The sequence below is a fragment of the Dendrobium catenatum genome, unplaced genomic scaffold (assembly GCF_001605985.2).
Source record: "Dendrobium catenatum unplaced genomic scaffold, ASM160598v2 fragScaff_scaffold_231, whole genome shotgun sequence".
NCBI classification, from domain to species: domain Eukaryota; kingdom Viridiplantae; phylum Streptophyta; class Magnoliopsida; order Asparagales; family Orchidaceae; genus Dendrobium; species Dendrobium catenatum.
In genome coordinates this window covers 4,019,430-4,047,278 of record NW_021318693.1, presented here as the reverse complement: position 1 = coordinate 4,047,278, position 27,849 = coordinate 4,019,430, and the positions used below count along the sequence as shown (strand labels likewise).

General features: G+C 37.5%; 1 protein-coding gene across 3 annotated transcripts; it reads right to left on the bottom strand.

Moving 5' to 3' along the window:
* Positions 1–1,758: 1,758 nt before the first annotated feature.
* LOC110098012 (U-box domain-containing protein 44) lies at positions 1,759–23,779 on the bottom strand. Of its 3 annotated transcripts, XM_020824720.2 has the most exons (6): positions 23,284–23,425; positions 23,086–23,218; positions 22,424–22,990; positions 12,390–12,696; positions 10,741–11,205; positions 1,759–3,575 (listed from the first exon to the last, which is right to left on the bottom strand). In XM_020824720.2, the coding sequence occupies exons 2-6, from the start codon at positions 23,206–23,208 to the stop codon at positions 2,482–2,484; spliced, it is 2,556 nt and encodes an 851-aa protein (XP_020680379.1). In that variant the 5' UTR covers positions 23,209–23,218; positions 23,284–23,425; the 3' UTR covers positions 1,759–2,481. The 3 variants fall into 3 exon arrangements, with proteins under 3 accessions (XP_020680379.1, XP_020680366.1, XP_028548950.1); XM_020824707.2 differs by having other exon boundaries at positions 22,424–23,218; positions 23,284–23,779; XM_028693117.1 differs by having other exon boundaries at positions 22,424–23,198.
* Between the last annotated feature and the right edge of the window lie 4,070 nt (positions 23,780–27,849).

The following is a 27,849-nucleotide window of genomic DNA, read 5'->3' as shown; positions in this document are numbered from 1 at the left end:
ACAATTACAAATCTTTCTCTTGTTGAATCAGAGTTGAAAGCAGTGATATTCAATGATGATGATATTGAAGGCCAAAAACAAACCTCTAAAGCTAATCCTAGTAGTTGAAGCTTGAATGCTTGATGTTGTAGTAAGTGATTATTTGCTTATATTTTTGTGATTGTATTAGATACTTTGTACTAAATATTTCATATTATAAGTTAGACAAGTTATCATGTCATTCATTTATTATTGTTTGTCATTTTTAATATGATATTACATTAATATATATACACTATATAAAAAATGTATCGCCGTGTCCGTGCCGTATCCGTGTCCTATATTTTAAAAAAAAAGCCGTGTCCCGTGTATGTGTCGTGTCGTGTCCGTGTTGCCGTGTCCGTGTCCATGCATCATAGTGGAGAATTCATGACTTTACAGATTAAATATATTGATACATCAAGCATATGATAATATTATATATATAGCATATTGATACGACACATGTACTCGCATGATTCATCAAAATAGCATAATGATAATATAGAATAATTGTTACAATTTTCTAGATTTTTTTATGGATTTTAGTGATATATTATTCCTAACTTTTCATTATTTACTTATCATGTTGACTTATGTCATTCATTGATTGAATGGTAGATAGCATATTGATTTCATTGCCTTGCATTGAATATTTTGATAGATTTGAGTAACCTATCGGGCTTTGAAGTTCATTATTATGGATTTCATATATTTCAGGTTAGGGAATGAGTTAGAACTTTGTGGAGTGTGATTGCATGGAAATTCAAGTCTTTCTTTTGATTTCTTATATTTTGTTTTATTCTTTTATAGTCAAGAGCTTATGAATCAATGATATAAATGATCACATGGCTATTGTAAATCAGATTTTGATGAAACAATATATATTGAAAGATTTTGATGTAGATGATTCTTAGTTGCTTCCGTTAGACTGATTTATAATGAATAAATTTATAGAAGCTCTGATAGATTAATCAAAGGTAAAATAGACAATTCTTCCTATTTAGATCTTAAGACGTCACATTAACATATTTTGATATCAACCCAAATAATTACTTGTTGATTGCATTTCTTGTTACAAGTTTATGTATTATTATAGCTAGCTAAGATCATGTTAATTTTACTCATTCATTGATCAATCATTTATTAGCATCATATATATTGCACATCTACATTCATGTAAGGTAATACTCTTGTCTATGACTTTTCTTATCTATTGTTCATATTATATAGAATTGTAGTATAAGAGTTTCCAATTATTACTTTTGAATGACACTTGCTTGTGATATTTACCAACTATATTTAAATATTGAGGCACACCCATTTTCTTATTGTTTATTTATTGATACCATTTAGATAACTAAAACATTATTCATATAATTATAAAATTGGGGAGATTGCAAAGAATGCTTCATTTGAGATAATTTTTTTTGTTTTCAACGATATTTTTTAATACAAGTTTTTTTAGGAGCAAAAAAACAATTATCAGAAGCTATTCCAAACGAAATCATAATTCGTTGACCATTCAAATCTGATCCAAAATAATCAAATTTGAAGCGCAAATGCCTAAATTGAATAATTAAAAATAATCCCATATTAATAATCCAAAACCTTTTTGTTATTTTTCTCAATCAACAATCATAAAATGACCTATTTTTCTATCTTTAAAGTGCAATAAGCTTATAAACCCAACACACAAAGAATTAGAAAGAACAAATAAAAAGTTAGATGAGAGAAGCAGAATTGTAATCACAATATATTATAAAGAAGAATTTCTTATAGGAACTTTTAACTGCTAACAGATTGAAAATGATAGCTGGGCTACTTTCTTACAGGTAAGAATCTTTACAATTGCCAGCAACGCCATATTAGCAATGAAACAAGATTAGTCTCTCCATGGACTCCTCAAATTAAGGGCAAATTATTACGTCCGGTGTCCGGATTCATCCGGACATCCAATCAAGACGTGCCACGTCACCCAAATACACCGGGCCCCGGTGTATTTGGGTGACGTGGCGCGTCTGGATTGGATGTCCGGACGTCCGGTGACCAGAAGTAATAATTCGCCCAAATTGAGAGCTTCTCTCTCAAACTTATTAATATTCCTAAACATTGTTTATTTCAGATGAACAAAAATATACAAATTAAATACTAAACTGCACCATAAAATAATCTTCTCCATCCTTACATCTCTACCCAGCAGAAAATCAGATATCTACTTTTGAGCAAAATCTTCACACATTGCTGCAACCAGACGCCATTATCATTTTCATTTTTAGTTCTGAACTGAGACTGAGGTTTCGTTTGAGACGGCTTTCTTACTGCTTCTTAAAATAGCTTTATAGTACAAAATTTTTAATTTTTGTATTAAAGAGCTGCTTTAAGAAGAAGCAGCAAGAAAGCCGTCCCAAACGAGGACTGAGAGTGCAAAATTTACATCTTGTTGGCTTTACTTTGATGGCTTCATCTTGAGAATCTATCCCCAATGCCTGATATTTGATTTAAATTTTGAAGGGCATCCTGAGCATAGGCTCTTGTGTTTGCAGTTCCATGCTTGAGTGCTTCTACCAATGCCTTGACCAGATCTGAATCCGTAAAGCACAGTTCAGCCAGTTTCTTCTTTTGCAAAAATCTGTCCAACATCAACGCCACTCTTTCCTGAAGCTCTCCTGGAGCAAGTCCTTTGAAAAGAAGAATTGCCTCCTTGAAAAGGCCAAGCTCCTTTAGCTTTTCAGCGGCTTTTTCAGAAGTCTGAGTGTTTGGAATAAGTGTTAAAAGCGCTTCAACAGCTGCTAACTGCACGTCAACGTTGTCATCATCCATCAGATCAATCAGCTCCTTGATTGCATTTGCTTTCAGAAGGCAGAAAGAACTACCATCAGTGCACACCACACTATGAAACGGGCATTGGGTAGGAACCATAGGAGGCTTGCCACAAAGCAAGACAAAGTGAGCGAAGCACCCAGTAGGAGCTTGAAGTTCTGAGTCTCTACTTGCAGATGAAAGGCTAGCTGATTCAGATAGGTACTTCAAACCAAGAGCTCCAAGACGTTTTGCTCTGTGACTTGAATGGTTATTGAGTTGTTCCAGGAAAATGGCCATGAAGTGAGTTTCTTGAATTAGGGATATTATTTTTGGGTCATGATTCCTTGCATAGTGTAGAAGGAGACTGAGAAGACCTTCTATCATGTTTCTAGAGTCCTTGGAGTTTTTTCCAAGAGAATTGGAACTCTGCATCTTAACCTGACTGGCTGACCATATCAGAAGATCTGGACCTAAGATGTTTATCACCTCACTGTCCGAAACTGGAAGGTTTGAAAGGATACAAGCAATATCAGTTTTTTCACCAAGTGGGCATTGAGCATTCAGTAATATTTCTTTGAGAAATGAAAGTTTTCCTGAAGCCCTGAACTCTTCAAGAGTAAATTGCCCCATTTTTTCTGATAATAGACTCAGAAGCTTATAAGAATGAGCTCTACATGGCTCATCAGAATGCTCAAGAAATTGCAGGACTGTTTTTATGCCATTGCCACTTTTTATATGTGTGGCTGCCGTATCTGCACTAAGAAAAAATTCAATATGAAAAGGACAAAAAATGATAGAAAGCCAAAGCGGTAATTAAAAAAAAATCATTACGTGGACATTACATCAATATAAGTAGCTTGCCAAAAAGTCAAGTCAATAGAAATTAATGAAAAACATGTAACAAAGTTTGAATGATATGAGGGCTCATTTGGGCTTGGAGATCGAGAGCACAGTTTAAATTTTGAGATTATTTTGACTTATTTTGTGCAAGAATATCATTATACACAGGAGGTTTCTGTAGTTTCAAAACCCATTGTGATTAACAATCACATCCATGAAAAAAAAAAGAAATCTAACATTTTATCAGCTAATGCATCCAAAAAAGTGATTTAGGACGAATTAATTCTCAATGCTCATAATCCCATGGAGCCCTGGATCCTAAACTAGAGAGACAATTTCCGCTCCAGCACATATTAAGAGATCACGTGATTGTTTGTTTTGTTGAAAAATAAATACATAGTAAATGGATAGAGTGTGAAAGAAATATAATATATTTGAAATATTTAGAATTATTTGAATGAGTGTATAACAAATGCATGTGATTCCTTATTTTTGTTTGATTTGAAGTAAATGAATGTAATATAAAGCAAAACAATAGTGGTGGTCAATGGACTGCGAAAATGGGGAGGGCAACAATGGCAAACGGAAAGCAACAGACTGTGAGCTGCTGCTACGGTCAACAGCGAGCGGCAGTGGCAAGCGACGGCGACCATGGGGAACCGATGGTGGCGGTAGCAGCAGTGGCGGTAGCAGCAATGGCGGCTTGTGGAAAAAGTGAAGCCATCTTATAATGTGTTGGAATTCAACAAAAAATGTGTGAGTTTTGAATATTAAAAAATAAATAAACTACGGAGTGAATTTAGATTCGCCCAAATTTTATTCTGCATTCCTTTTTCATCAAACCAAACATAAAAATTATTAAAACCCCTGCATTTGAAATACTTTATGCTTATTTTTAATCAAACCAAACAACCTCTATGCCTCCTTACTCTACAGGAAACTGAAAAATAATTTAGAAATCAATAATCTTTAATTCAAAACCACCAATAAAAACAAATGGAATCTTCACAAAATTAGACATTTTAGGCTTAGAGAGGATTTTGATCTCCATTATATAACCTGATGAAAGAAGGAAGTAAGTCTTCCTTTAATAATTTCACTTGAAAGGTAATCGAGAGTACCATGGTGATAACAAATGGCAGGAAAATGCTAGACTATATATACTTATGGCATTAAGAACAAAAGAAAAAACAACATACTCGAACATTCATACGCATGGCATCAAAGGTTAGAGCATGAGTAAGAGAAGTACGAGGATTCAACATTTAAATTTGATATATTTGGATTTTGATTTTTATGAGCATGGTAACTTGGGAAAGTAAATGTTTGGTTTTAAAAAGATGGAAAAGAACCTAAAATTCCAAAATTGAAGCTTATAAAATTGGCATATGGGGACCGTTCCATATGGCATACCTTATTAGATCACTTAACCATATTACCTTCATTGATAACTCCACTAAAAAGGTATATGATTTATTTTCTAAAAAATTAACTTTTTTATCGTTAAACTTCTAAAAGGTGGAAGAGCGTGGTAGAAAAAGAATCTCTTACAAAAATCAAATTCCTAAATACAGTCAATGTAGAAGAGCATGATCAAAGAGTTTTTGCGTGGCTAATGAGAACCATATGGAGGGAAAAGTTCCGAGAACACCACAGCATAATGAGATTTTTTTAGAACATGAACATGATTCTAAATGAAAAAGAGTTAGCAGAATGTGCTTATATGAAAGATAGCGTAGTACAATTGGGAAGATGACATAAGAACTATTGCTTATCCAATTAAAGGACCATAATTCACATGTACTATGAGCAACCTAAAGAAGCTTGGAGTAGCAAAAGGATAAACCTTTTTCGTTAAAGTTTTTTATGACTTTCTTATGCATATATCAATAAGCTAAATCCTAAATTTTAAAAATATTATCTCATTGGATATTTCGTTGGCAATTTTGATTAAAGATTTTGGAATGTTCAAAATCATAAGATCGCCAAAAACAACAATGATATATTTAAAGAACTAATAATGTAAAAATGCCATACAAAGTTAATTTCTATATTCTTACATTAAAGTTCTATATCCAACTGAGAGATTACCAGGTTGGAGCCTACTTTTCTACAAATACTTACTATAACTAATCCCTAATATTAGGCAAATCAATTCATATTTCTAAGAATGTGTTAGCATTTCATCATTTGATGCCAAGGATTATAAAAGATGAAAAGATTTCAAAAAAAATAAAGAAAAAATGGGAACTAAGAAATAAAGGCCATAGAGAAGGAAAAAAAGTGATTCCACACAAAGATAACATTTCTATGTCATGGATTATAAAAATAGTCACTATACCACCGCCAAAAGGTGTTAGAGACAAGCAAAGTGATGTTAAATGCAAATATGATGGTCCTAAAGAATACGATGTAGTGTTGAAGGTAAGCATGGTAATACAAAAAAATATTTTTATTGATATAAATAATAATATGAGTTAAGGTTATGAAATACTAAAAAATACATGAGTGTTGAGCCACTCATCCTCATGGCTCATGTAAGGCATTGCACTTCATTGATTGCAGAGATATTTCGCTTCTTCACTTCTTGGTTCTTTAGGGTCGAGTGATCCGTGCAGGGATACATCTTGCCTCGCACCCCTAGGCAAGACTCCAATGCTTCCTAATCTCCAATAACCTACCTCTAATGGTTGTAATCAAATCATCTAGGGTTGCGGACCGACTCTCCTTTCACTCAAAGACCGTCACCCTCCCCTCCTGACAACATTCACATTTCCTTTATTCTAGGTCTACTCTACTCATGACCTCGCCTCCATTGGGCTACACTGCTTAGGTATCTCTCCTTACTCCCAACTCCTCCTTAGCAGTCTCCCTTCTTGGCTGATCCTAGGGATTTTGTTGTTCCCTTGGAGACACTATCACCGCCCCCCGCTCCAGTCTATCAAGTCATCACACAACTCCTCATATTACTTGCACCTCTCATTCTTTTGCATATGTGGCAAGTAGTTTATCGAATTCATAATTCTTCTTCCCAATTCCCATTATTTTTTCACCAAGTCTCAAATACACATTTACACAAGCAAGCTTCTACTTTCCAAGGCAAAATTATGCTAATTTTCACTAATGTTGAGATATATGAATTTGCTCCACCATTTTTCTCTATTATGAGCAAATTCAAGGTTGGTCAACCCAATAGGACATCATTCTCAAACTCATATTAGATTTAAGTTACTTAGTGAATATTTAGCTGGTCATATTGAACATTTTAATATCATTATAAGACTTTCTTTTAATCAAATTAAATTAGACTCTTCTCTCGCCATACCTACTGTCAATGACTTTATAATGTGAATGCTAAAGTGGTTTTCCCATTTTTGACACTTCCAAGGAACCACCTATCACCCCTATATGGATAGCTTTTCCTAGGTTACATTATCATTAATTTAATCAATCCGCTTTACACTATTTGATATATATATATATATAGACATTTATGAGTGAAAGCTGCCTAAACGTCCTTTTAGGCCACAGTGATCAAAATCCTCATAGAAATAGAGGTTGTTTTTCACTTCAAAAGAATGTGTGGATTGGCACACAATCTTGTGGTTATTATTAAAAGATTAAATTTGTAAGCATCTCTCACTACTGCTCCTTCAACAAGATCTTTAGTCACAATTATTCTGATTACTTCAATGTTCATTCAAATTTAAGGAAAATAAACGTTTAGGCTCGAGGTACACCAAGATGGTCACATCATTCATTCTCCCAATGGTTGTTGCCCCTTCTTCAGCTTAGGTTTGCATTCAAAATTAGGGATCAATTGATTTTTCTTTGGAAGCTGAAACTACTGTGCCTATCATTGCTAGTCATACAATTATATTTTCTACATCACTTGCTAATAATATAATGGATACTAATTGATGTAAAACTTACATGCAAGGATGATCCAAGTAATCAGAAAATACGGAGTTCCCGTGACTGTAGGAAGGCTTGGGAGGAAGTATGTGGCATTTAAGAACCTTCCTGAACATGTGATCAGCAACCTAGAACGTCCGGGCAGCATTTGAAGTCCTTCCAAATGGCTGGACAGCAAGAAAACATGTGCAAACTTCCCTGGACAGCGAACCAAAACCTTCAAGCAGCTGGTACGAAAGTTTGGACAGCACGCCTTGACCTTATGAACCTTGGCAGCAGCTCTAGGGGTGATCGGATCTCAGGACAGTGCATAAAATCTGTCCAGAAAATTCTGGACAGCAGTTTGGCATGAAGAACTACTGCGTTCCGGCTTTCTGGATACAGAAATTGAAAGAGTATAGCAGGAAAATTTGGGAATAACAATGGGAAATAGACTTGAGATTAATTTACTTGCCTAAGTGACAAGATTAATTAAATCCCAAATCAATTTGGGGGAGAGAGAATGAAAATTTGAAATTAATTTTCAGATTAAGTGGAATTGGCGGGATGAATTTGAATTTAAATTCAAATTCAAATTTTAATGGGGATAATTAAATTGGATGAGAGGGAATTGTGGGAGGTACTTAGGGAGGCTTAATGAGGGGGATATTAATGAAATTGGAGAGAGAAAGCTCATGGAGAGGGGCCGGCCATAGAGAGAGAGGGGAGAGGGGAATTATGGCAAACTAAGTGGGGCCCACACATTATTCAAAGCATTAAAAAAATCTGAATTAAAATTCAGATTTTATTTCAAAGAGGGGTTTCCTAATTTAAGTGATAGTATTTGGAAAGCTTTTGTATTTCAAATTTGAATTTGAAATTCAATTAATAGCTTTCTTAATTACTTGGCCTTATTTTAGGGAAGCAATTAATGCCCTTTTGAAATTTGAATTTCAAACATGTGGGTTGGGTGAGGGAGGGGGGTAGAGGAGTTTCCAAACATGTAGTGAATATTAGGAAAGAAAAATAATAACTCCAATTTGATTTATGTTGAAATTGGATTCATAAAAAAAACTTTCCTAATTTGGGATTCCCTATATGGAAAGAATTTGAAATTCGAAATTTGAATTTCAAATATGATGGAGTGATGGAGAAAGGGCCGGCGGGTGGAGGGTTGGAGGCGGGTGGAGGGTTGGAGTCCCAAGGAGGCTGGCGGAGCTGCCGGTGGCGGGATCGGCCTGGGGTGGCCGGCGGTGGAATTATGGGGGCCGGTGGAAGGGAATTTGGGAGGAAGAGAGTTTGGTTAGGTAGAGAAGAAATAAATTGGGTTTAGGAAAAAGAAAATCCGGAGCTACACACCTCGAGCAACACCTCCAATATAACTCACAAAGAGATCTACAAGCGCCACTTCCTCAAGAACTCACAAAGAGATCTTGGTAATCTCTGAACTCACAAAGAGATCCTTCTCCTCTCATGAACTCACTAAGAGATCAAACAAGTAGAATAAAATTTCATTAACAATTCATCATCCCATTACACAAGAAAGAGCCTCTATATATAGGCCTAAGAAACTAAAATAAGACACATATGCCTCTATGGCTTACATAGGACGACCCTCTTAAGTGAGGGTAAAAGCGAAAAATTTATAATAAAAATTTAAAAATTACAAATAAAATATAAGATAACGTGGGACGATGACAGCCGTTGATCTTCAGCTCCTCGGATAGACATGGTCGGTTAAATGTCCGCATCACTAATCCTACTAATCTGAACTTGCTCATCACCTACCTATTGACGAAGCTAGTGGATCTATAGCTAATCATAATTTATAGCATCCTTTCAAGTATGATGGGAACATTCTAAATGATGACGCGCTAGTGGATATAAGAGTTCATATCTTGTTCAACAGACGGTGTCAAAATAATAAAGAAATTTAAAGTCACTCTCTTATTTTCATAAGGCTTCGAATAAGGCGGTCCAAATGAGCATTTTTAAAATTATAATGCATGCTTGTGATCCATGCTATCTTTATTTTATGTTAAATATTTTTTTTTCCTCTGATAATTTTCGTTAATTGCCCATGTTGCGCTGATATCATTTTCTAATTATAAAATTACGTTTTAAAATTATTAAAAAAAACTTAACTATTTATCATTTCACTCATAACTCCCTAGTATAAAACAAAATAGAACACCTGATTAAAACAAAAATACAAAGCTAATCTTCTTATTAGGTCATGAACACCAAACTAGCGCCATTCCAACTTGATGATTATTATAAATTTTTGTCTACTGTGTGCTACAATTCTCGTGGTTCATTAAACAATTTACCCTTAGTACAATGCAGCTTTAATTTTCCTCCTTAAACAACACGAATTGAATAGCCCTTCAGGCTTGTTTTATATATTTCCACTTATGTTATAAAGCTTTTTTCAACCATTTTTGTAATTTAGTTATCTTTCGCATGCTTATGTGTGTTTCAGGCGCTGCACATCAAAACATTTCCTCCAGTACCTTCATATTATTGTTTCTAAGTTCTTAAGTAGTTAACAGTCAGGCTTACCTTAAGTTTGTTTATTACTTCAGTTACGTTTGCATTAACTGGCTTGTAATTTATACATTTCCGCTATTGGTATAAAGTTCTTTCCATTATTTTTCAATGTGGTTTTCCTTTCAAGCTAATCAAGCCTTTGGTAAAGCAGAGTTCTTCAATAGCACTAACTTGGTTTGGCAATGTCTTTTGCTTGAAATTATCCATCTGAGTTCATTGAAACCAATGAACCTTAAGGCCATTCAGATTGAAGCCCTTGATAATGGCATTTTTGTGGAGGTTTGGCAATTTTATATCAGGTGGAGTGGGAGATTCTAGGCATCTTGGAGAGGGACCTCTAAACTTTCATCTTTATAATTCAGAACCAATTACAATAATAAACTTGGGAATATAAAGTCATCATATTTATACTTTTTTGCGTAAAATTAAGCTCATGATTTTGAGAATATTATGCAGGCCATATTCATTAATTAAATGTCTAATAGCCTAGCTCAAGTATCCACCAAAGTTTTTGAGAGGAAGAACATGGAACCAGATTTACTTCTTAAACTAAAAACAGTCTATGAATATGTCAAAACACATTTAATGTCTAAAGAATTTTCAAGACATTAACTACTTAGCGATCAAGCATACCTGAGGCTTTTGGAGAAGTTGTGACTCCACAAAGCGTAAGAAGAATAGCAGCTTGAAATTTGCTTGACACAAGGTCTAAAAGTCCCAGAAGTTTATGGATGATGAAAGCTGACTGCATTTCATGACCTTCATTGTCAGCAAATGATGACTCCCAGTGCCCAGGATTCGATACAATTTTGGCAATTGTTAATGCTGCCAACTCCTTCGAAGAATCACCCAACTGTTTTGTAAAGAGAATATTTGTAAGTGCTGGGAGCAGACCCTGACTGACAAGGACGGCAGCATTATCACCAAGTGATGCTAGATTGCAAAGCGCTTGCAAGTTTGGTTCCATTCCTTCAACATCGGAATAAAGCATGCCTACCAAAACTCTACCTCCTTTCCTAGCAATGTAGTTTTTGCCGCTGTTTGTCAAATTCATCTTCCCCAAAAGTTTCACAACCTCCATTTTAACATCTTCAGAACCTATATTTCAAACAAAAGGGTTAGGAGATTTGATCAAGCCCTTAGCCCAAAGATGCTAAAAAGAGATGCAGCTAAACTAGTAGGGTTCAAATCTGAAGAAGGTTTTTATCAAACCCAGCCCACAAGTTGTTACAAAACTTAGCCATGATAATGATGGCGCATAGGAATCGATTGAAGCCAATAAATAAATAAATTAATTAATAATAAATACTTAAAAATCTATCTGAAAAGTTAAATTCCTTGAACTTTGTTGCTAGGATGACACCTACTTTTTTAGTTGTTTACAAAGTGTACAACTGCCCATGCCAATCATAGCAGGTTAATAAGGGAAAGGTTGAGTTTTTAAGTGATTATTGCAGCAATAGTTAAGAAAATGTTTTGATTTCTTCTGAAAGTTTAACAGTTGAAACAAAATTAAATATAAATGTTTATTCATCCATGGCTCAAATGAACAGAAAGGTTACATGAATTTCAAACTTAAACATTTGAACCAATCATTGAGGCAAGAATCAAGCAAATAAAAAAAAACAAATTGCAAATGATGTTCAAGGACATGAAAATGACTCAATGATTTTGAATCCTTAAACTATATGCTACAGCTTAATGTAATAAAGAAAATTGAAAAATCCATCATTCCTAATGATTTTCTTGGCGCAAAAATTACTGGTGGTTATAAAGGGTTAATAAACCACTTTAAGAAATTGTACTATCTCGAATACTGCTTAATTATGCAAGATTTTAACCGAAAGAATAGGACAGGCCTTAAGAAATACTTTCATTGCCAGTGAGGCTTTAAGAAGATTTTTATTGCTGTAATCGAAGCCTTAAGCAAAGCTTTTGTTCCCTTTAAAGTCAAGAAAGCAGGAGAAAGTAGCGTTCTATTCCATTGTAATCTATTCACACAAAAAGTAAGGAATGCCACGAATCCTTTTTTCAAGCTTTTTGTTTTCAGTGAATGGGGATTTCCCTAAAATATGGGAGGAGCTCAAACCTCCTTTATGAAATTAAATGTATTCTTTTAATATAAATGATGAATCACACATAATTGCTAAAAAATAATGAATCGATTCAAGGATAGATCTTATTTCCTACTGAATTCAACTTTATATTCTACATTACAAATGAACACGTTCCAATACATGTAAAACCTTAAAAGACAAATTACTAGAAATTTTAGGGCATACCTTCACAAAGTCGACTAAGCAATGGTTGATATCTTCCTTCTTTAGATAGATATTCAATATTTCCTTCAACTTTTTCCATGTTTTTGAGCACATCCTCAGCTAAATTAGACAATGCAGGTTGATTTGAATTTCCAGCGATGCTCGTGAGAAGATATAAAGCCCCTTTCTCTAAAGCCAAGTTTGATGAAAATTCCTCATCAACTGAGAAGTCAAGCAATATTCTTAATGCGAACTCTCTTTCCTTCTCAGAAGTTTCGCTAAGGCTCCGTATAGCCAAACGAGTGATACCTTCTTTAAGCATTATAAGCTAGATGAAAAGTATGATTATCAGTTTTGATATCATCTAAACTTCTAATTATGAATAAAATTAAAATAACCTGAATTACAGAGAGAAGTAAAAGACAAAATATGTACGTTCAAAAAAAAACGTGTGGATTTGGGGATATCTAAGCATGCAACTTCACCCCTTTTTTTTGCTTAGGGCTCATTTGTATGCTTGTAGATAAAAAAAATTGATTTAGGAGGATTTTTTTGTTTTTTTTTTAGTGCAAAATAAAAGTTCTCACTTTTAATGATATTTTAAAGAGGTTAGTGAAGTTGAAATTTCATCCAACCAAATTATAGATTTAACAAAATTATGTTTTAAACATGATTTCTAGCTTCAAGCAGCTAAATGAGCTCTTAATTCAATTTCATTTTTGTCAAAAGGCAAATAATTAATAGAAGGATTGTCATTAGTGTAACAATGAAAGAATGCACAGTAATATGCATGCATTAAAAATAGTAATAATAACAAGTTTCAGTAATAACCAAACAATGTCAAGTAATAGATTAGTTTTATCATCTTTTTTTTTTTTTCCAATTTGACTCTTTTCTTTGTTTTTGTTTATGGATAACGTCTTAAGAGTTTTAGAAACCTTTGATAGATAGAAGAATAATTTAGCAATGGTTACTGGTTGAATATGGAAAGCCATACATTTTAGTTAACTTTAGTCACTAGTTTCTTATTCAATAACATGATTTCAAATAAGGAAATAAAAATTAAAATATTAAGGAATGCCACAGCTTTTAAAGGCGCGCTGAGTTTGACTCCAGATGTGGTGATAGTACAAATTTTATTCATGCCTGATTTAGAGGATGGGTGTATTAGATATTAGCAGTGAATCAATAAGTGGTTTTCCTCAAAGATTTTACTCCTAGAACACTGGATGATCCCATTGGTCACAGCAAAAAAAAATTTTAAGAAAAAGAAGATAAAGAAAATAAAGAAATCAGTCTCTATAATATTGAGAAAGTGATGTACCAAGCATATCTCTCATTAACATGCTTCGGAGATATGAGAATGGTGTTGACCTCGATTTTCGTTCGAGTGCTCTCGAGCACCTTCGATCGACTTAATTAGACCTCGTCGAGCCCAATTCGAACTCGAATCGATCCGAATTGATTTAAATTAGCCTCGATCATGTTCAATCAAACTTGAGTAATTTGTTTTGACTGCGACGAGTTCAATTCGACCCGAATCGTCCCTTAATTTGAGTTTAATTTGATTTAATCAAATTGATCGAGCCTAGTCCCCTTGTAAATCAAGCCAATTTGAATCAAGTTCTGATGCGGACATCGGCACGAAGATTTGGCGCATCTATCACAGGAGGCGTCGTAAATCGACGGCTCTAATTTAAATTCTCATTTATGAGTTATTTTATGAATTTTAGCTTTTATTTTATGTTATTTCCTGTTTTACCCCTAGGTTAGTTTATTTGAGTGTTGTGGCCCAAGGAGCAATTTTATAATTTTGATTATTCTCATGTTGTGGCCTATATATAAGGCCTTAAGCTATTGTAAAAGGATGATGAATGATGGATATGAAAAATTGTTTTCCACACTTGTGTTCTTCTTGTGAGAGAGTGTTAGTGGGATTCCTATGAGAGGAATCGAAGTCTTCACCAGCCGCAGGATGGATCCGGGCTCGTGATTTGAGATCCCTTGTAGAGGGAAATCGTATCACCCACCAACCTTGGAGACGGCCAGGTTTGTGGTTTTCTCGTTGTTTTTTCATCTTCACTCACCACCCTCATTCTTCTTCGTCACATTCAATTCATCCACCAAATTTCCCCGCTCTTCCCCCACAACAAGCTCCACTAAAATCCTCACCATAGCCGCCGGATCTCACCCCACCCGAGCTTCACCCGATCCCACCCTCTTGGCCGCCGACCACCTTCCCCCATTAGCTCCTCCACCGCCGGCCACTCTTGTTTGTCTCCATGAATGAGGAGTCAATGTCACCTTAATGCTTGCCTAAAGAGTGCAAATAATTTAGGAAATTATTTTCATCCTTTGAAATTCGAATTTTGAATTTCAAATAGTTTCCTAAATTAGAAAGCTATTTTAGGAAAGTATTGAATCTCATTCATGATGTAATTCAAACTTAATTTGGGTGATTTAATTTTGGGCGATTTTCAAATTTTCAAATTCCGGAAATCTTTCCATATGGCAATATCTATTTTTGGAAGAGTTTAAAACCCGTAACTTGCTGCCAGAAGAAATTTCCAAAGGCTCATGCATTGATTTTCCTCCCTCCTAACCGAAATTGTTCAAGGCTCAAGCTCTAATTTATTTCCTAAACCTGTAATTAGATTTTGGAAATAAATTCTTCCCTAGTCGTTAATTCCCTTCCCAAAACTGAGAGCATATTCGGGAATTAAATCCCTATTTTCCCTCCACATCCACCTTAATTAACATTTATTTCCTTTTCTCCCCACTTTGATCATAGCCGAATTCCCTGAGCTTTATTTCCAATTTTTATTTCCCAAATCAAGTCTCTGATTTGGAAAATAAAAATTCCTTAACCCACCCTGTCATCCCGCCGTTCCCTCTCCATATTAACTTGCCTCCCAGTTGCTGTTTTACCCACAGAAAATTGTTGTCCAGCAATTCCTGCTGTATCCTGTCCACAGATTCCTGCAGCCACCAACTGCTGTCCTGCACCCCGGGAGGTCTGAAATTGCTGTTCAAAAGCCTCCAGCAGCCTTATAACAGCTGCCCAAGGTTTATTCAAGCATTGGAGATTGCTGTCCAGAATTTTCTAAGAGTCAAAGTTGCTGTTTAGACCCCTTGGTTTGCACTTCAAGACATTTAGGATCCAAGCAGCCTACCCGTTTCTACATCAGTTTGGTATCAGAGCATGGACTCGGATCAACTTGGACGGACTTTAGATTAGTTGGTAGGTCAACTGGGCGCCGTTAGTCAACAACTCAAGAAGGATCAAACGGACTAGCCGACCTCCACCGTCAAACAATCGAACGATTCGATCACCTAGAGCGAAGCAGGACTAACCCACCGTTTTATGCAAAAACCCCTTGATCAAAGGATCGAAAGAAGGCACTAAGAGACAAAGAGATAGTGGATAGAGTGGACAAATGGATGGACGCCAATGAAGCCTTCAATTTCCCACTCACTGTGCAAATCAAAGAGAAATCTAAGGTGATCAAGGAAGAATTAGAAGAAGAAGATGAATTGGTTGATTCCATTACAACTCCTACAGAAACAATGGTTTCTTCCAACCACGTTAAAACTCCTACAACGGAGAATGTTGATGAAGCTCTAGAAGTGACTTCCATAGAACTCACGATTGCTCCTATTGCGAGTGAAGCCACCTATGAGAGTGAACAAGTTCCTGCATGCGAAAAGAAGTGCGACAGTCTGGAAGGTGATCCCTTGACTATGGATAAGGAACTTGGCGAGCTAAAGTGCAACAAGCAAGTTAACCTTGTGGACAACCGCGGTGGTTTGAAAATATTTGCAAATAACAGTCCGGAGTTGTACATGAGCAGTTGTGATGATAACTCGACGGAGTCGAGTATTCTCCCACCTGGGGAGAATGATGCGGACATCGGCACGAAGATTTGACACATCTATCACAGGAGGCGTCGTAAATCGACGGCTCTAATTTAAATTGTCATTTATGAGTTATTTTATGAATTTTAGCTTTTATTTTATGTTATTTCATGTTTTACCCCTAGGTTAGTTTATTTGAGTGTTGTGGCCCAAGCGGCAATTTTGTAATTTTAATTTTTCTCATGTTGTGGCCCATATATAGGGCCTTAAGCTATTGTAAAAGGATGATGAATGATGGATATGAAAAATTGTTTTCCACACTTGTGTTCTTCTTGTGAGAGAGCGTTAGTGGGATTCCTATGAGAGGAATCGAAGTCTTCACCAGCCGCAGGATGGGTCCGGGCTCGTGATTTGAGATCCCTTGGAAAGGGAAATCGTATCACCCACCAACCTTGGAGATGGCCGGGTTCGTGGTTTTCTCGTTGTATTTTCGTCTTCACTCACCACCCTCATTCTTCTTTGTCACATCTAATTCATCCACCAAATTTCCCCGCTTTTCCCCCACAACAAGCTCCACTAAAATCCTCACCATAGCAGCCGAATCTCACCCCACCCGAGCTTCACCCAATCCCACCCTCTTGGCCGCCGACCACCTTCCCCCATTAGCTCCTCCACCACCGGCCACTCTTGTTTGTCTCCATGAATGAGGAGTCAATGTCACATTAATGCTTGCCTAAAGAGTGCAAATAATTTAGGAAAATATTTTCATCCTTTGAAATTCGAATTTTGAATTTCAAATAGTTTCCTAAATTAGAAAGTTATTTTAGAAAAGTATTGAATCTCATTCATGATGAAATTTAAACTTAATTTGGGTGATTTAATTTTGGGCGGTTTTCAAATTTTCAAATTCTACTAATTTGAAATTTGAATTCGTTCCTAATTTAGTTCATCTATTTTTGGAAAGTGCTTACTTGAAATCAATTTGAAATTTAAATTCAAAATATGATTTATTGTTAATTTAAATCAATTTGAATTTTAAATTCAAATTGGATTTGGTTAATTACTTTCCTATTCATAAATTTACATTTATGCAAGCATGACACCTCACCCCAAATTCCCTCTTGCCCATTAATGCCGCCGGCCCCTTCATTGGGCCTGGATTTAGATTTATTTCCTTAAGCTAAGTCTCTCTTTTGGAAATATTTCAAAACCCCTAAATCTCCTCCCTCTCTCCTATTACTGTCGCCCCCCTTAGATTTATTCTGGAAATCTTTCCATATGGCAATATCTATTTTTGGAAGAGTTTAAAACTCGTAACTTGCTGCCAGAAGAAATTTCCCGAGGCTCATGCATTGATTTTCCTCCCTCCTAATCGAAATTGTTCAAGGCTCAAGCTCTAATTTATTTCCTAAACCTGCAATTAGATTTTGGAAATAAATTCTTCCCAAGTCGTTAATTCCCTTCCCAAAACTGAGAGCATATTCAGGAATTAAATCCCTATTTTCCCTCCACATCCACCTTGGCAGTAATTAACGTTTATTTCCTTTTCTCCCCACTTTGCTCATAGCCGAATTCCCTGAGCTTTATTTCCAATTTTTATTTCCCAAATCAAGTCTCTGATTTGGAAAATAAAAATTCCTTAACCCACCCTGTCATCCCACCGTTCCCTCTCCATATTAACTTGCCTCCCAGTTGCTGTTTTACCCACAGCAAATTGCTGTCTAGCAATTCCTGCTATATACTATGTGTTGTCCACAGATTCCTGCAGCCACCAACTGCTGTCCTACACCCCGGGAGGTCTGAAATTGTTGTTCAAAAGCCTCCAGCAGCCTTATAACAGCTGCCCAAGGTTTATTCAAGCATTGAAGATTGTTGTCCATAATTTTCTAAGAGTCAAAGTTGTTGTTTAGACCCCTTTGTTTGCTCTTTAAGACATTTAGGATTCAAGCCGCCTACCCGTTCTACATCAAGTTCACATCCAAACTGACCCAAATTTGGCCTAATTCAGCGCAATCTAATCCTGCTAAAATCTATTTGACTTTCTAAACAATTTGAATCCATTTACTATATCAGGAAATAGTTTCGACAGTGCTGATCTCCCTGAAATTGGAATCTGCCATCATCGCAGTGTTTCAGTCGCGTGCCATCTCCGTTTAGACAAATGCTCAGCTGAATCTTAGTGGCGCAGAGCGAGCATAGCCCATTTTTGCGTCTGAGAGAAGCTGGGGAGCGGTCCTTGAGCAGCAGGATACGACTTCTCTCCGTTTTTCTTGGGTGGGACGGGTGAAGACAAGGGATTCGAAGCCCTTGCTCCCTCTCCCTCCCCCTCTCGGTCGCCCTCTCTTCCAAGGCCGACGCTCCCACTCTCTCTCCTTCGAGGCATTCGCTCCCTTTCCCTCCCCCTCTATGTTCTCTCTCTGGTTCGCAGAAGCACGAAGAAGCCCAACCTCCCGCTCCCTCTCCCTCTCTCGCGTAAGTCAGGGGAGACCGAACCCAAGGCACGTCCGATCTCCCGACGGTAGCCAACCGATCGTCCCCGGATTCGCACACCCGGACCACGCCCGACGCCGCCTGGACCGAACCTAGCACCTGGACCGCTCCTCCCTTCTCCTCTTTGCAAGGTACATCGGGTCTTGCACGGTCAAGAATCAAGCGACATTATTTGTTTAAGAGCTTTTAAGTGGCAGCGCCACAGTCAGAATCAAGCGACATCATTTGCTTAAGAGCTTTTAAGTGGCAGCACCACAGTCAGGTATAATTTCTGCAACTTGTAAAGTAAACTCCTAATTATATATCGAATCTGCTACACATCACACACATCTTGTTAATAGGTATTTTAACATGTTTAGGTAGCTGACCGTAGATTAGTGCACTAACGAAGCTTTGGCCCTATAGCTCCCCCCCCCCCCCCCCCCCCCCCCCCCACCCCCCCCGTGAGCCCTAGAAACCCTTCTGGTCACCTTAGGCCTGTAGTGTAGGCCCACCCATTTGTGCTATATGCATCGTTATTTTTCCCACACAAAGTGGGCACTGCTAGGATGTTCCATTTTCTTCCGGTTTTGGGTATGATACCCCCCACCTTCTGTGAGCTTTAGATACCATTAGGGTCATTTAGGCCTATAGTGTAGGCCACCTATTTGTGTCATGGGCATCGTTGTTTACCCACATGAAGTGGGCATCGTTGTTTTCCCACACGAAGTGGGCACCGCTAGGATGATTTTTTATTGTCGTGTGATGCGGATAACTTGCCTGGAGGGTACCCTTGGTGTGTTTATTTACTTTTTCTGTACTCCGGATGTCATGCATGCATTTTGCACACTTTGTTTTACATTGTACCTTACTTACATACATGCAGTACATCAGTAGACCTAAGGATATTCTTACTTATGCATCTGCTTCATGCATCATACACAGCGCTAGGTACATTCTTTTGCATATTATAATCCCTGATTGAAACCTTTTAAACTACAAATCCTTGATTCCTTAGGATAGTCTTCCTATCTCGTACGCATATAGGACGATTGGTTCTGTTTAGGATATTAGCCGGCTTCCTTTTTCAAGCAAGATATAAGTTTATGTTGCATTAGTTAGGCCGTAAATGTTAGTGTCGTGTGTACGATACTACATCTTTTATAGATTTAAGATCTAAGGCTAGTGGTGCAAGTGTACCACTGTACGCCTTATCGGTGGGTAAGCTTTCTTCCCTTTCAGAAGCTATAAATCCTACTCATCCGCGTCACACAGATGACGCCACCTCCCTCTTCCCTCATGCATGTTTGAGGTGCAGCGTCCTTTCTTTTTTTCCAATTTTCGCTTCCTTAGACCGGCCAAATGATGATTGAACCACGTATGGATGATTAAGCTAAATTGGGCATCTCTTCCCCTTTGATTAGGAAAGCCAAGATTTTTCTCTTCGTGCTAAACCCATTCAAGAAGATAATCTAACATCCTTAATCGAGAGTTTTCTTAAACCAAGGTCTAAGATGTAATTAACTACGGGGGCTTACGCCTGTAGGAAACCGATCCCCACAATCAAATAAACCTCATTCGAGCTGATGTATTGAATGGGGAAAATCTCGTGAAATTTTGGGTTATATATATTATTATCCATCGAGGTGTGTAGGTGAAAGTCACTATCCTCCATGGCTAATTGTATGTATAACTCTATCTGCTCTTCCATTGGCCTGCTTATGTCGAGTATAAAGGCCTATGATCATTTTGTCCTACGGGATAGTGCGGTCGTACCCTTTGCATTCGAACCCCATAAGCAAAATCCTTTCGGAGACCCACAAATGGGCCTGAAGTAGTGGAGCGTTGCCTAAATCGTGACCTGGAGGTCATCGTTCATGGATTTGAGGGTGGGCCGGAGCACTGGTGTGTTGCATTAATTATGACCAAGAGATCATCGATCTATTCATGAAAACAACCTTTTTTTGCAATGCAAGCTGAAGTCCATATGCATCAACCTCAAAATCCTATATTAATGGGAGCTTCATAGGCTGGCTACACCCTTCTTTTATCTTTACCATATAGATATCTCTATAGCAGAAAAACTCAAAAAAAAAACTCAAATTTTATGCTAAGACATTTTTCTATATGTTAAAGTCAAATTTTGTAATGTTTGATTATGATCAAACGGCCCATCTCTTTCTTCTTTATCATAGAGGAATGGATTATAATTATATTTTAATTCGATTGCATGATATCCTGATTTCAGCAAGTTCAGAAAGAATTACTAAAGAAAAGCTTTTTGACGTTAAATTTTGATTTTTATTTTTAATTATTTGGTGGGACCAACATCCTCTTATGGCACCATTTTGTATGAGATTAATGGTTTCAGGTAAAAATAAAAGTTTCATGGTATCATTCATTGAAAAGTAACAAAACATAAATAAGTATCAAAATAATAATAACCTCCAACTAAAAATGACCTTTGGTTGTATCCGAGCACGCCACATTATTCCTACACTTTGCATTGCAGCAAGTATAAGAATATATCTCTATAATACATATCCCCGAAGTTTAATTAAACTTAAGAAACTACCGCGATATATCTTCTTAAAAACCTCCGATGCTTAATAAATTGAGCTTAAGTTGTTATTGGATCAGTAAAGGAAGATTTAAGGTTTCATTTCAGGAAAATCAGGGCTTAATTTACGTTCAAAAAGTGGGAAGAATTGGTCATTGGTGTTAACTGGCATAATGTATGGTTTTGGATGATGCAACGTGAAAGCTAACTTCTTCACCGTCTGTTTCGACCAGAGAACTGGATGTAATGTCTAAAAATTAAGTTATGAATTACATTTGAGAGCTCTCATAGTCAAGAGACGCATTTACCTAAATTATGCAGCAAGCAAGCGAGTCAAATCATTCTGGTTAGTCAAAGACATGATGAACTACAAAATGTTGCAATTTCTCTTCTCTAGCACGGAACGGTAACAAAAAAATGGGTTTTTAAGCAATTCAACCGAAGGAACTTGTGAAGGCAGACCAATGCAAACAGCAAATCACCATTACAAAATTTCAAATCACCAACGAAAATAGAAAATCTTATTGCTCCAAATGACTAATAAAGCAACTGAGTTGAAAACTCCTTTCCTCCAAATCAAATAATGGATAGTCAAAGATTAAGGCCTCTTTTGTTTCGGCATTTTTATTTTATTTTTTTCCTTTTCTGTTTATAAATGGAGAAATTATTTTTTTTTCGCTGTTTGGATGGGACGCTTCTATAGAAATACTTTTTAGAGAACTTCATTTTTCTACTATTTTGATAAGCTTTTTAATGTGTGCTTCTCCATTTGAAAACTCCATTCTCTAAACCATTATTTCTAAAATTACCTTTTACAAAAGGAGAGGAAGAACCAAACGCAGCCTAAATAACTATAATATAAATGGTCCAAAGGAAGGATAATTTCAACCATCATATCACATTATTTAGCATGTACTGATTTGAAGAACAAGAACGCGATATCAAACCAAGTGTTTGTGAGTTCTCATACGTTCAGATTTTTCTTATAAAAACAGGCAGAAAATACATCAACACCAGATGAAGGGCCAACATTAATGCAAAGTATAAGTAACAATATCATATGAGAAGCTTCTAAGGAGGTGATTAAAATGGAGTGATGGCATAGGGAAATTTTGAAAGAAAAAAAAATAGTAATGCAGACTATGATCACAAGTATTACTATGCTGCATACCTTGCTCTCTTCATCCCTTGCCATGCTATGCAATGCCATGAGTGCTTTCCACCGCAAGTGTGACCCCATCATCTTCGATTGTTCCTTCAGCATTTGAATCACAAGATTAACAATACTAGCATTTCTCACCCTATACCTACTTTCAGGATGCTCCTCCGAGATTCTGTATATACTATCCAACACCTTCTCCACACTCTCCGCTGAACTAAGCCCTCCTTCACCAAGGTATTGCAATGCAACTTTTATCTGCACTTCAATATTTCGATTAATCCACTCCTCAATAGCCCCAGCAAGCCCAATATTCCGCTTGAACTCCAATGAGACCTGCTCCTGGCCGGTCATAGGGCAGGTTGGAACTCTTCCATCCTCCCTGCACCTCTCAAACCATTTAAGAATGGCGGAACGATCATAGTTCTGCGAGGACTCCAGCACCACAGGATCCTTCATAACCTCCTTAGTAAGAGGGCAAATGAAGCTCTTGAAGGGAGGGATCTGAGCATTCTCTTCAAAATCCTCGTCCACAGATGCGGTCGTGAGGCAGGTCTCAGTCGACCAACTATCAAAGATCTTCTCAAGAGACATCAGGATCTTGCGCTCAGTGACCGAGCTCAAGCCAGATGAAATAACAGATCTAAGCTGCCGGATATGCTCGGAGAGCTTACCGTGGTCGCAGAGGTCAATTCCCAGCGCTCGGGCGATGTCCATGATGATGGCGCTCTGCACCGCTTTACTGCTCGACCGCACCTCCGCCTCCTTCTGCAATGTCCGGTAAACCCTGTCCTCATTCTCCGTCAGCTGTGCAAAAACTACTATGAGAACAAGAAAACAAAAAGGAGAGGAGTCAATAGCGAGAGTTTTACTCTTATATCCGAGCAGGCAAAATCGCGGGAGAGATCGGCGGCCTTCTTGCGGAGGTCCGGGAAGGGAGAGAGAGGGGAATCGAAGAGGTTGAGGGAGGAAGAAATGGAAGAAGCAAGGGAGCGGAGGGAGGCGCAGAGGGGTTCGCAGTTGATAAGGATTAGGATGCGGCTTGGACGACCATAGGCGAAGAGTGGGGCGCGGGAGGCTTCGAGGTCGCCGGCGATTCCGCGGATGGCTGTAATGACCGGCGGGGACGAGAGGTCCGCGAAGGCGGCGACCTGTTGGAAGAGCAGTTGTAGACGACGGACGAGAGCAAAGAAGCGGCGGGGAGGGTCACACGTGAAGTCGTCATCGTAGGAGCATATCTCAGCGAGCGTGCGGTTGATGAAATCGAGGGAAGCCGCCCCCTCAGGCGGCGGTCGAGCTGGCGGCCGGGGGTTGCTAGCGGCTGATTTCATAGGATATCACGACGCTGGAGTCGTGGTTGGCGAGGGGTTGGGTCTCCTAAGATGGACGAGTAGGTGCGGCGTCTTTCTTTGACTTGAGTCTGGAGACGTACCATTTGCTGACAGTGTTACTCCAACGGGTCAGTGTGGAACTGATTTTGGGAAAGTTTTGAAATTAATCAATTATTTTATTTATTTAGTTTTTTTTTTTTAGATTTTGAGTTCATTTATTTTTAATATTTATTATTATTATTGTTATTATATTTAAATATAATTTAAAAAGATAAAAAATAATAACATAATAAAATTTAATGAATAAAAGATACTTTATTTAAATTTGAATTTATTAATTATAGATGATTGTTAGTAATGACCATCGATTTGATGCTTTATTTTTAGATGATGACAGCCCGAATGAAGTTGTGAAAAAACTTCAGCAATAGTCTGGCGAGTGCATTTTCTTCAATCGATATTATTAAATGATATATTATCATCAAGATATATTTATTTCGTCCATTCACGAGAAAGAAAGGGTCAATTAAGTTTATCCCCCAAATAATAAAATATCATAAACTTGAGATCTATTGTAACTTATGAGAGGGTTGGAGTTTTACATGTGCACTTTCTTTTTACATGGAATTTACATTTATTAGAATTCTTCTTTATATTTTCTTAGTGAAACCATTACCTCTTGTTGCGTCCAGGAGTATTCGCGGCGGTAGAGAAATATCATATTTAACGTCTTAGCATTGTACGAAAATCCGGCACGCAATCAGATAATGAGAGAGGGTCTAGCATTTATGAGGCACCAAGATTTTTACGTGGAAAACCCCTGTAAAAAGGGGGAAAACCACTGGGCCTAGCCCAGTTTGAATGAATCCACTAGTATTGCAGTCAATTACAAATGAGGCCCTTCCTTGGTGAAAGGTCTTAACTTGATGTACATCTTATGGAGTACATTACATTATGTAAATACAAAGAGCTACTATCGACGTATTCGCTTTGTTAGAAGGACTGCAGTCGGCGTGCGACGTAGGTCAGGAGGACCGTAGTCAAATGGCGACGGAGGACTGTAGTCGGCGGGCGACGGAGGTCAGGAGGATCGTAGTCGGCGGGCGACGGAGGTCGGAAAGACTATAGTCGGCAGGCGACATAAGTTAGGAGGGACCGTAGGTCCGTATTCAACGGGCGACGGATGTCGGAAAGACTGTAGTCGGCGGGCGACGTAAGTCAGGAGGACCGTAGTCGGCTGGCGAAGGAGGTCGGAATGACTGTAGTCTAACGACGAGATCAGTAGGACAATAGTCAGGTAGAGTCCAGCAATGGAAAAGATGCATCTTTCGCATAGACGATCCAACGAAGTCCGAATAACCGGTAGAAGTTCGGCGTCGGGTAGAACTTGGCGAGAGCGAGGTCTGACGTCGGTAGAAGTCCGACGTCTTTGGTGGCAGAGGAGAAACTCCAGCTTCACTTGGGCGAGTTCGGCGTCAGGAGGGAACTCTCTTGTAAATTGGGAAGAATTTCAGCATCCCTAGAAGTTGGCGGAATTTCTGGCATTCTCCCGAAAATCCGGCAGAGTTCTGGCGTCTTCAGGCGGCAGGAAGAGCTCCGGCGGTGGTCGAGAAGGTGAGGAATCTCCTTTTCCCTTTCTCCTCTTCTTTCTCTCTTCTTCTTGGTCCCTTTGGTGTAGAATGAGGCATCTATTTTTAGTTTTTTTGGAGTGGCAAGCCGTAAATAGCGTGAGATTATGGGCGAATTGGAGAGTGTTTGAAGTGCGGCCGATATTGAATCCTTTCATCATGCACCGTTCGTGGCATTTGAACCTTATTCAGAATGTAGTCTTAATTCAAATCAGTTATTCTATCATTATTAAGGGTCAAAGTGACTTTTTCATTGAAGGAGTTTTCTATAAGTTAATATTTTATTAAATACTAGACCTTAACAATAGTTAGGACTATAAGTACGCTGATATTGGATTTTTCTGGATTTAGTTATGAAGGTTTGAAGTTTTGACCAGATTTTGACTTAAAGTTGACCATTTTGTTGACTTTTTGATTTTAACTGATTTTTGAAGGTTTAAAATTTTTAATAAATACTAGACTTAATTATGAGTTGAATGCAATTGAGTTTGATCAATTTTGAGTTTTCTTGAATTTGTTATGAAATTTTGAAGTCCTTGTATTATTGAATTTATAAAATTACTTAATTAGAGGGTTTTTCTTGATTTTGCTCCAAATGAATTCCAAACTCCTTGAAATCCACTCCAAAGGCCAGGAATGACCCAAGAAGAGATTCCCAAGTGTTTGGGAAAATTTTGGAATTTTTAATATTTTTTAATTAATTAAATTAATTAAATATTGAATTTCACTTAAAATTAAATTAAAGCCAGATTTGCTGTCAAAGTGAGTTGGTTTCAATTTTCATTGATTAAAAGTTTAATTCTGGTCAGTTAGAGGGATTTTTTATATTTTTTGAATTTAAACTTGATTTATTAGAAGTTTTGGCAATTTTAAAGCTTAATTAAGGGGTTAACTTTGACTGGTTTAATTTTCTGACTTATTGAACTCCAAATTTGATGAGATTTGAACCTAAGGTTTATAATGTCATTAAGTTTAATGTTCTCAAGTTTCACCCCTATTGGTGTGTGTAGAATTTCTTAAGATTTTTCTAAGTTGACTAGACATTATCCTTAATTATTTTTCCTAGGTGACACTGGTGTTCAATTGGGCTTAAAACTTTGGTCATCTAACCCTGACACTATATTACATATACCACAATGAAATGCAAGCCTAGTCCTTAGTAGTGTGTGAGTTATAAATTTTCAAAGTTTTGGTTCAAAATCTGGCCAAAAAACTTTGAAAATTTAATTCACCAAAATCCAGCCATTAAATTGCATTAAGAAATTTTATGGCATATGGGTAACACACTATAGTGTGTGCTGTCCAAATTTGAGAACAATCAAATCACTTTATTCAGAGTTATCAAAGAAATTCAATTTTCATTAACACCTTAATAACTCTGTATATAGTGGTCAAATTTAGTTAAAATAAATTTTAAAATAAACTTGGGATCAAAACGGTTCTAATGAACCCAAGAACATCAAATTTAGACCTAAAATGGATTTTTTTTGTGAATTTTTAAAGTTCTGAGCATTTTAAATGATTTTTAAATTAATTTTTAATCAATTTTAATCATTGGGTGGCGTTCTGATAGGTGGCAGACATGCGGCGCGCATCGGCGCGCCACTTAAACACGTCGGACGGTCAGATCGACTGTCCGATTCACCGCGGCATGATCTGACGGCTACGATCGTGCCATGTAGACGCGCCTCTTCTCAAGTGACCCGAGTTCGAATCCCGCTGGAGACGCGTAATCTGAACCTGGTGATGTGGCCGATTATGGGCCATCCGATCGCGCAGAACGTGCGATCGGACGGCTCTGATCGAACCAGAGCCACTCTAGTTCAAAATGAACTAGAAACTTCAAATGCCCATAACTTTCGATCCAACCGTTGCAATTTGATGAAATTTGAAATGTAAGATCTAGATATCCTAATCTTGCAATCCATGGATTTTCAAGGCTCCATGCATTGAGGATATGGAGATATCAAGGTTTGATCATAGAAATTAAAACACAAATAACTTTCTAACCAATGGTTGGATTTTGACGTTCTTGGGCTTGATGGAAATCTGCTGCAATCCTCTACAACATTGTAGAAGACATTGAGAGTTGATTCTTGTCGGATTAGAAGTTATTCTCGAAAAGCTTCTTTCTCTCTCCACCTTCTTCTCTCTTCACCAATGGGGCTTTGGAGGCTTGGATTCGGTGGAGGAAGGCTTGGAAGTGCTAGAGGAATATCTGTAGAAGATTTTTGGAGAGCTTTGAGGGTTGGAATAGCTCTGGATCAGAGAGAGAGCTAGGGTGAGAATATCAAGCAATTTAGTCCTTTTCCTCATATTCAAGATATCTTGGCTATAGGGGATGGATCTGATCGACTTGGAAGCCTCCTTGATGCATGCCATCTGTCTCCAGGGCACTTAGAAGCAAGGAATAAAAAAGGACAAAGTACACTTATGTGGAAAGGTGAAAACGTCCTTTGAGCACAAGGGATAATTTAGA

What these genes read in the sequence shown, in the direction of transcription:
- LOC110098012 (XM_020824707.2), bottom strand. Translation starts at nt 23,742, where the DNA reads ATGAAATCAGCCGCTAGCAACCCCCGGCCGCCAGCTCGACCGCCGCCT. An exon ending in CAAGGGATGAAGAGAGCAAG is followed by an intron (nt 12,697 to 22,423) that starts GTATGCAGCATA and finishes CTTTTCATCTAG; the next exon opens with CTTATAATGCTTAAAGAAGG. An exon ending in AACTTCTCCAAAAGCCTCAG is followed by an intron (nt 3,576 to 10,740) that starts GTATGCTTGATC and finishes TTCTTAGTGCAG; the next exon opens with ATACGGCAGCCACACATATA.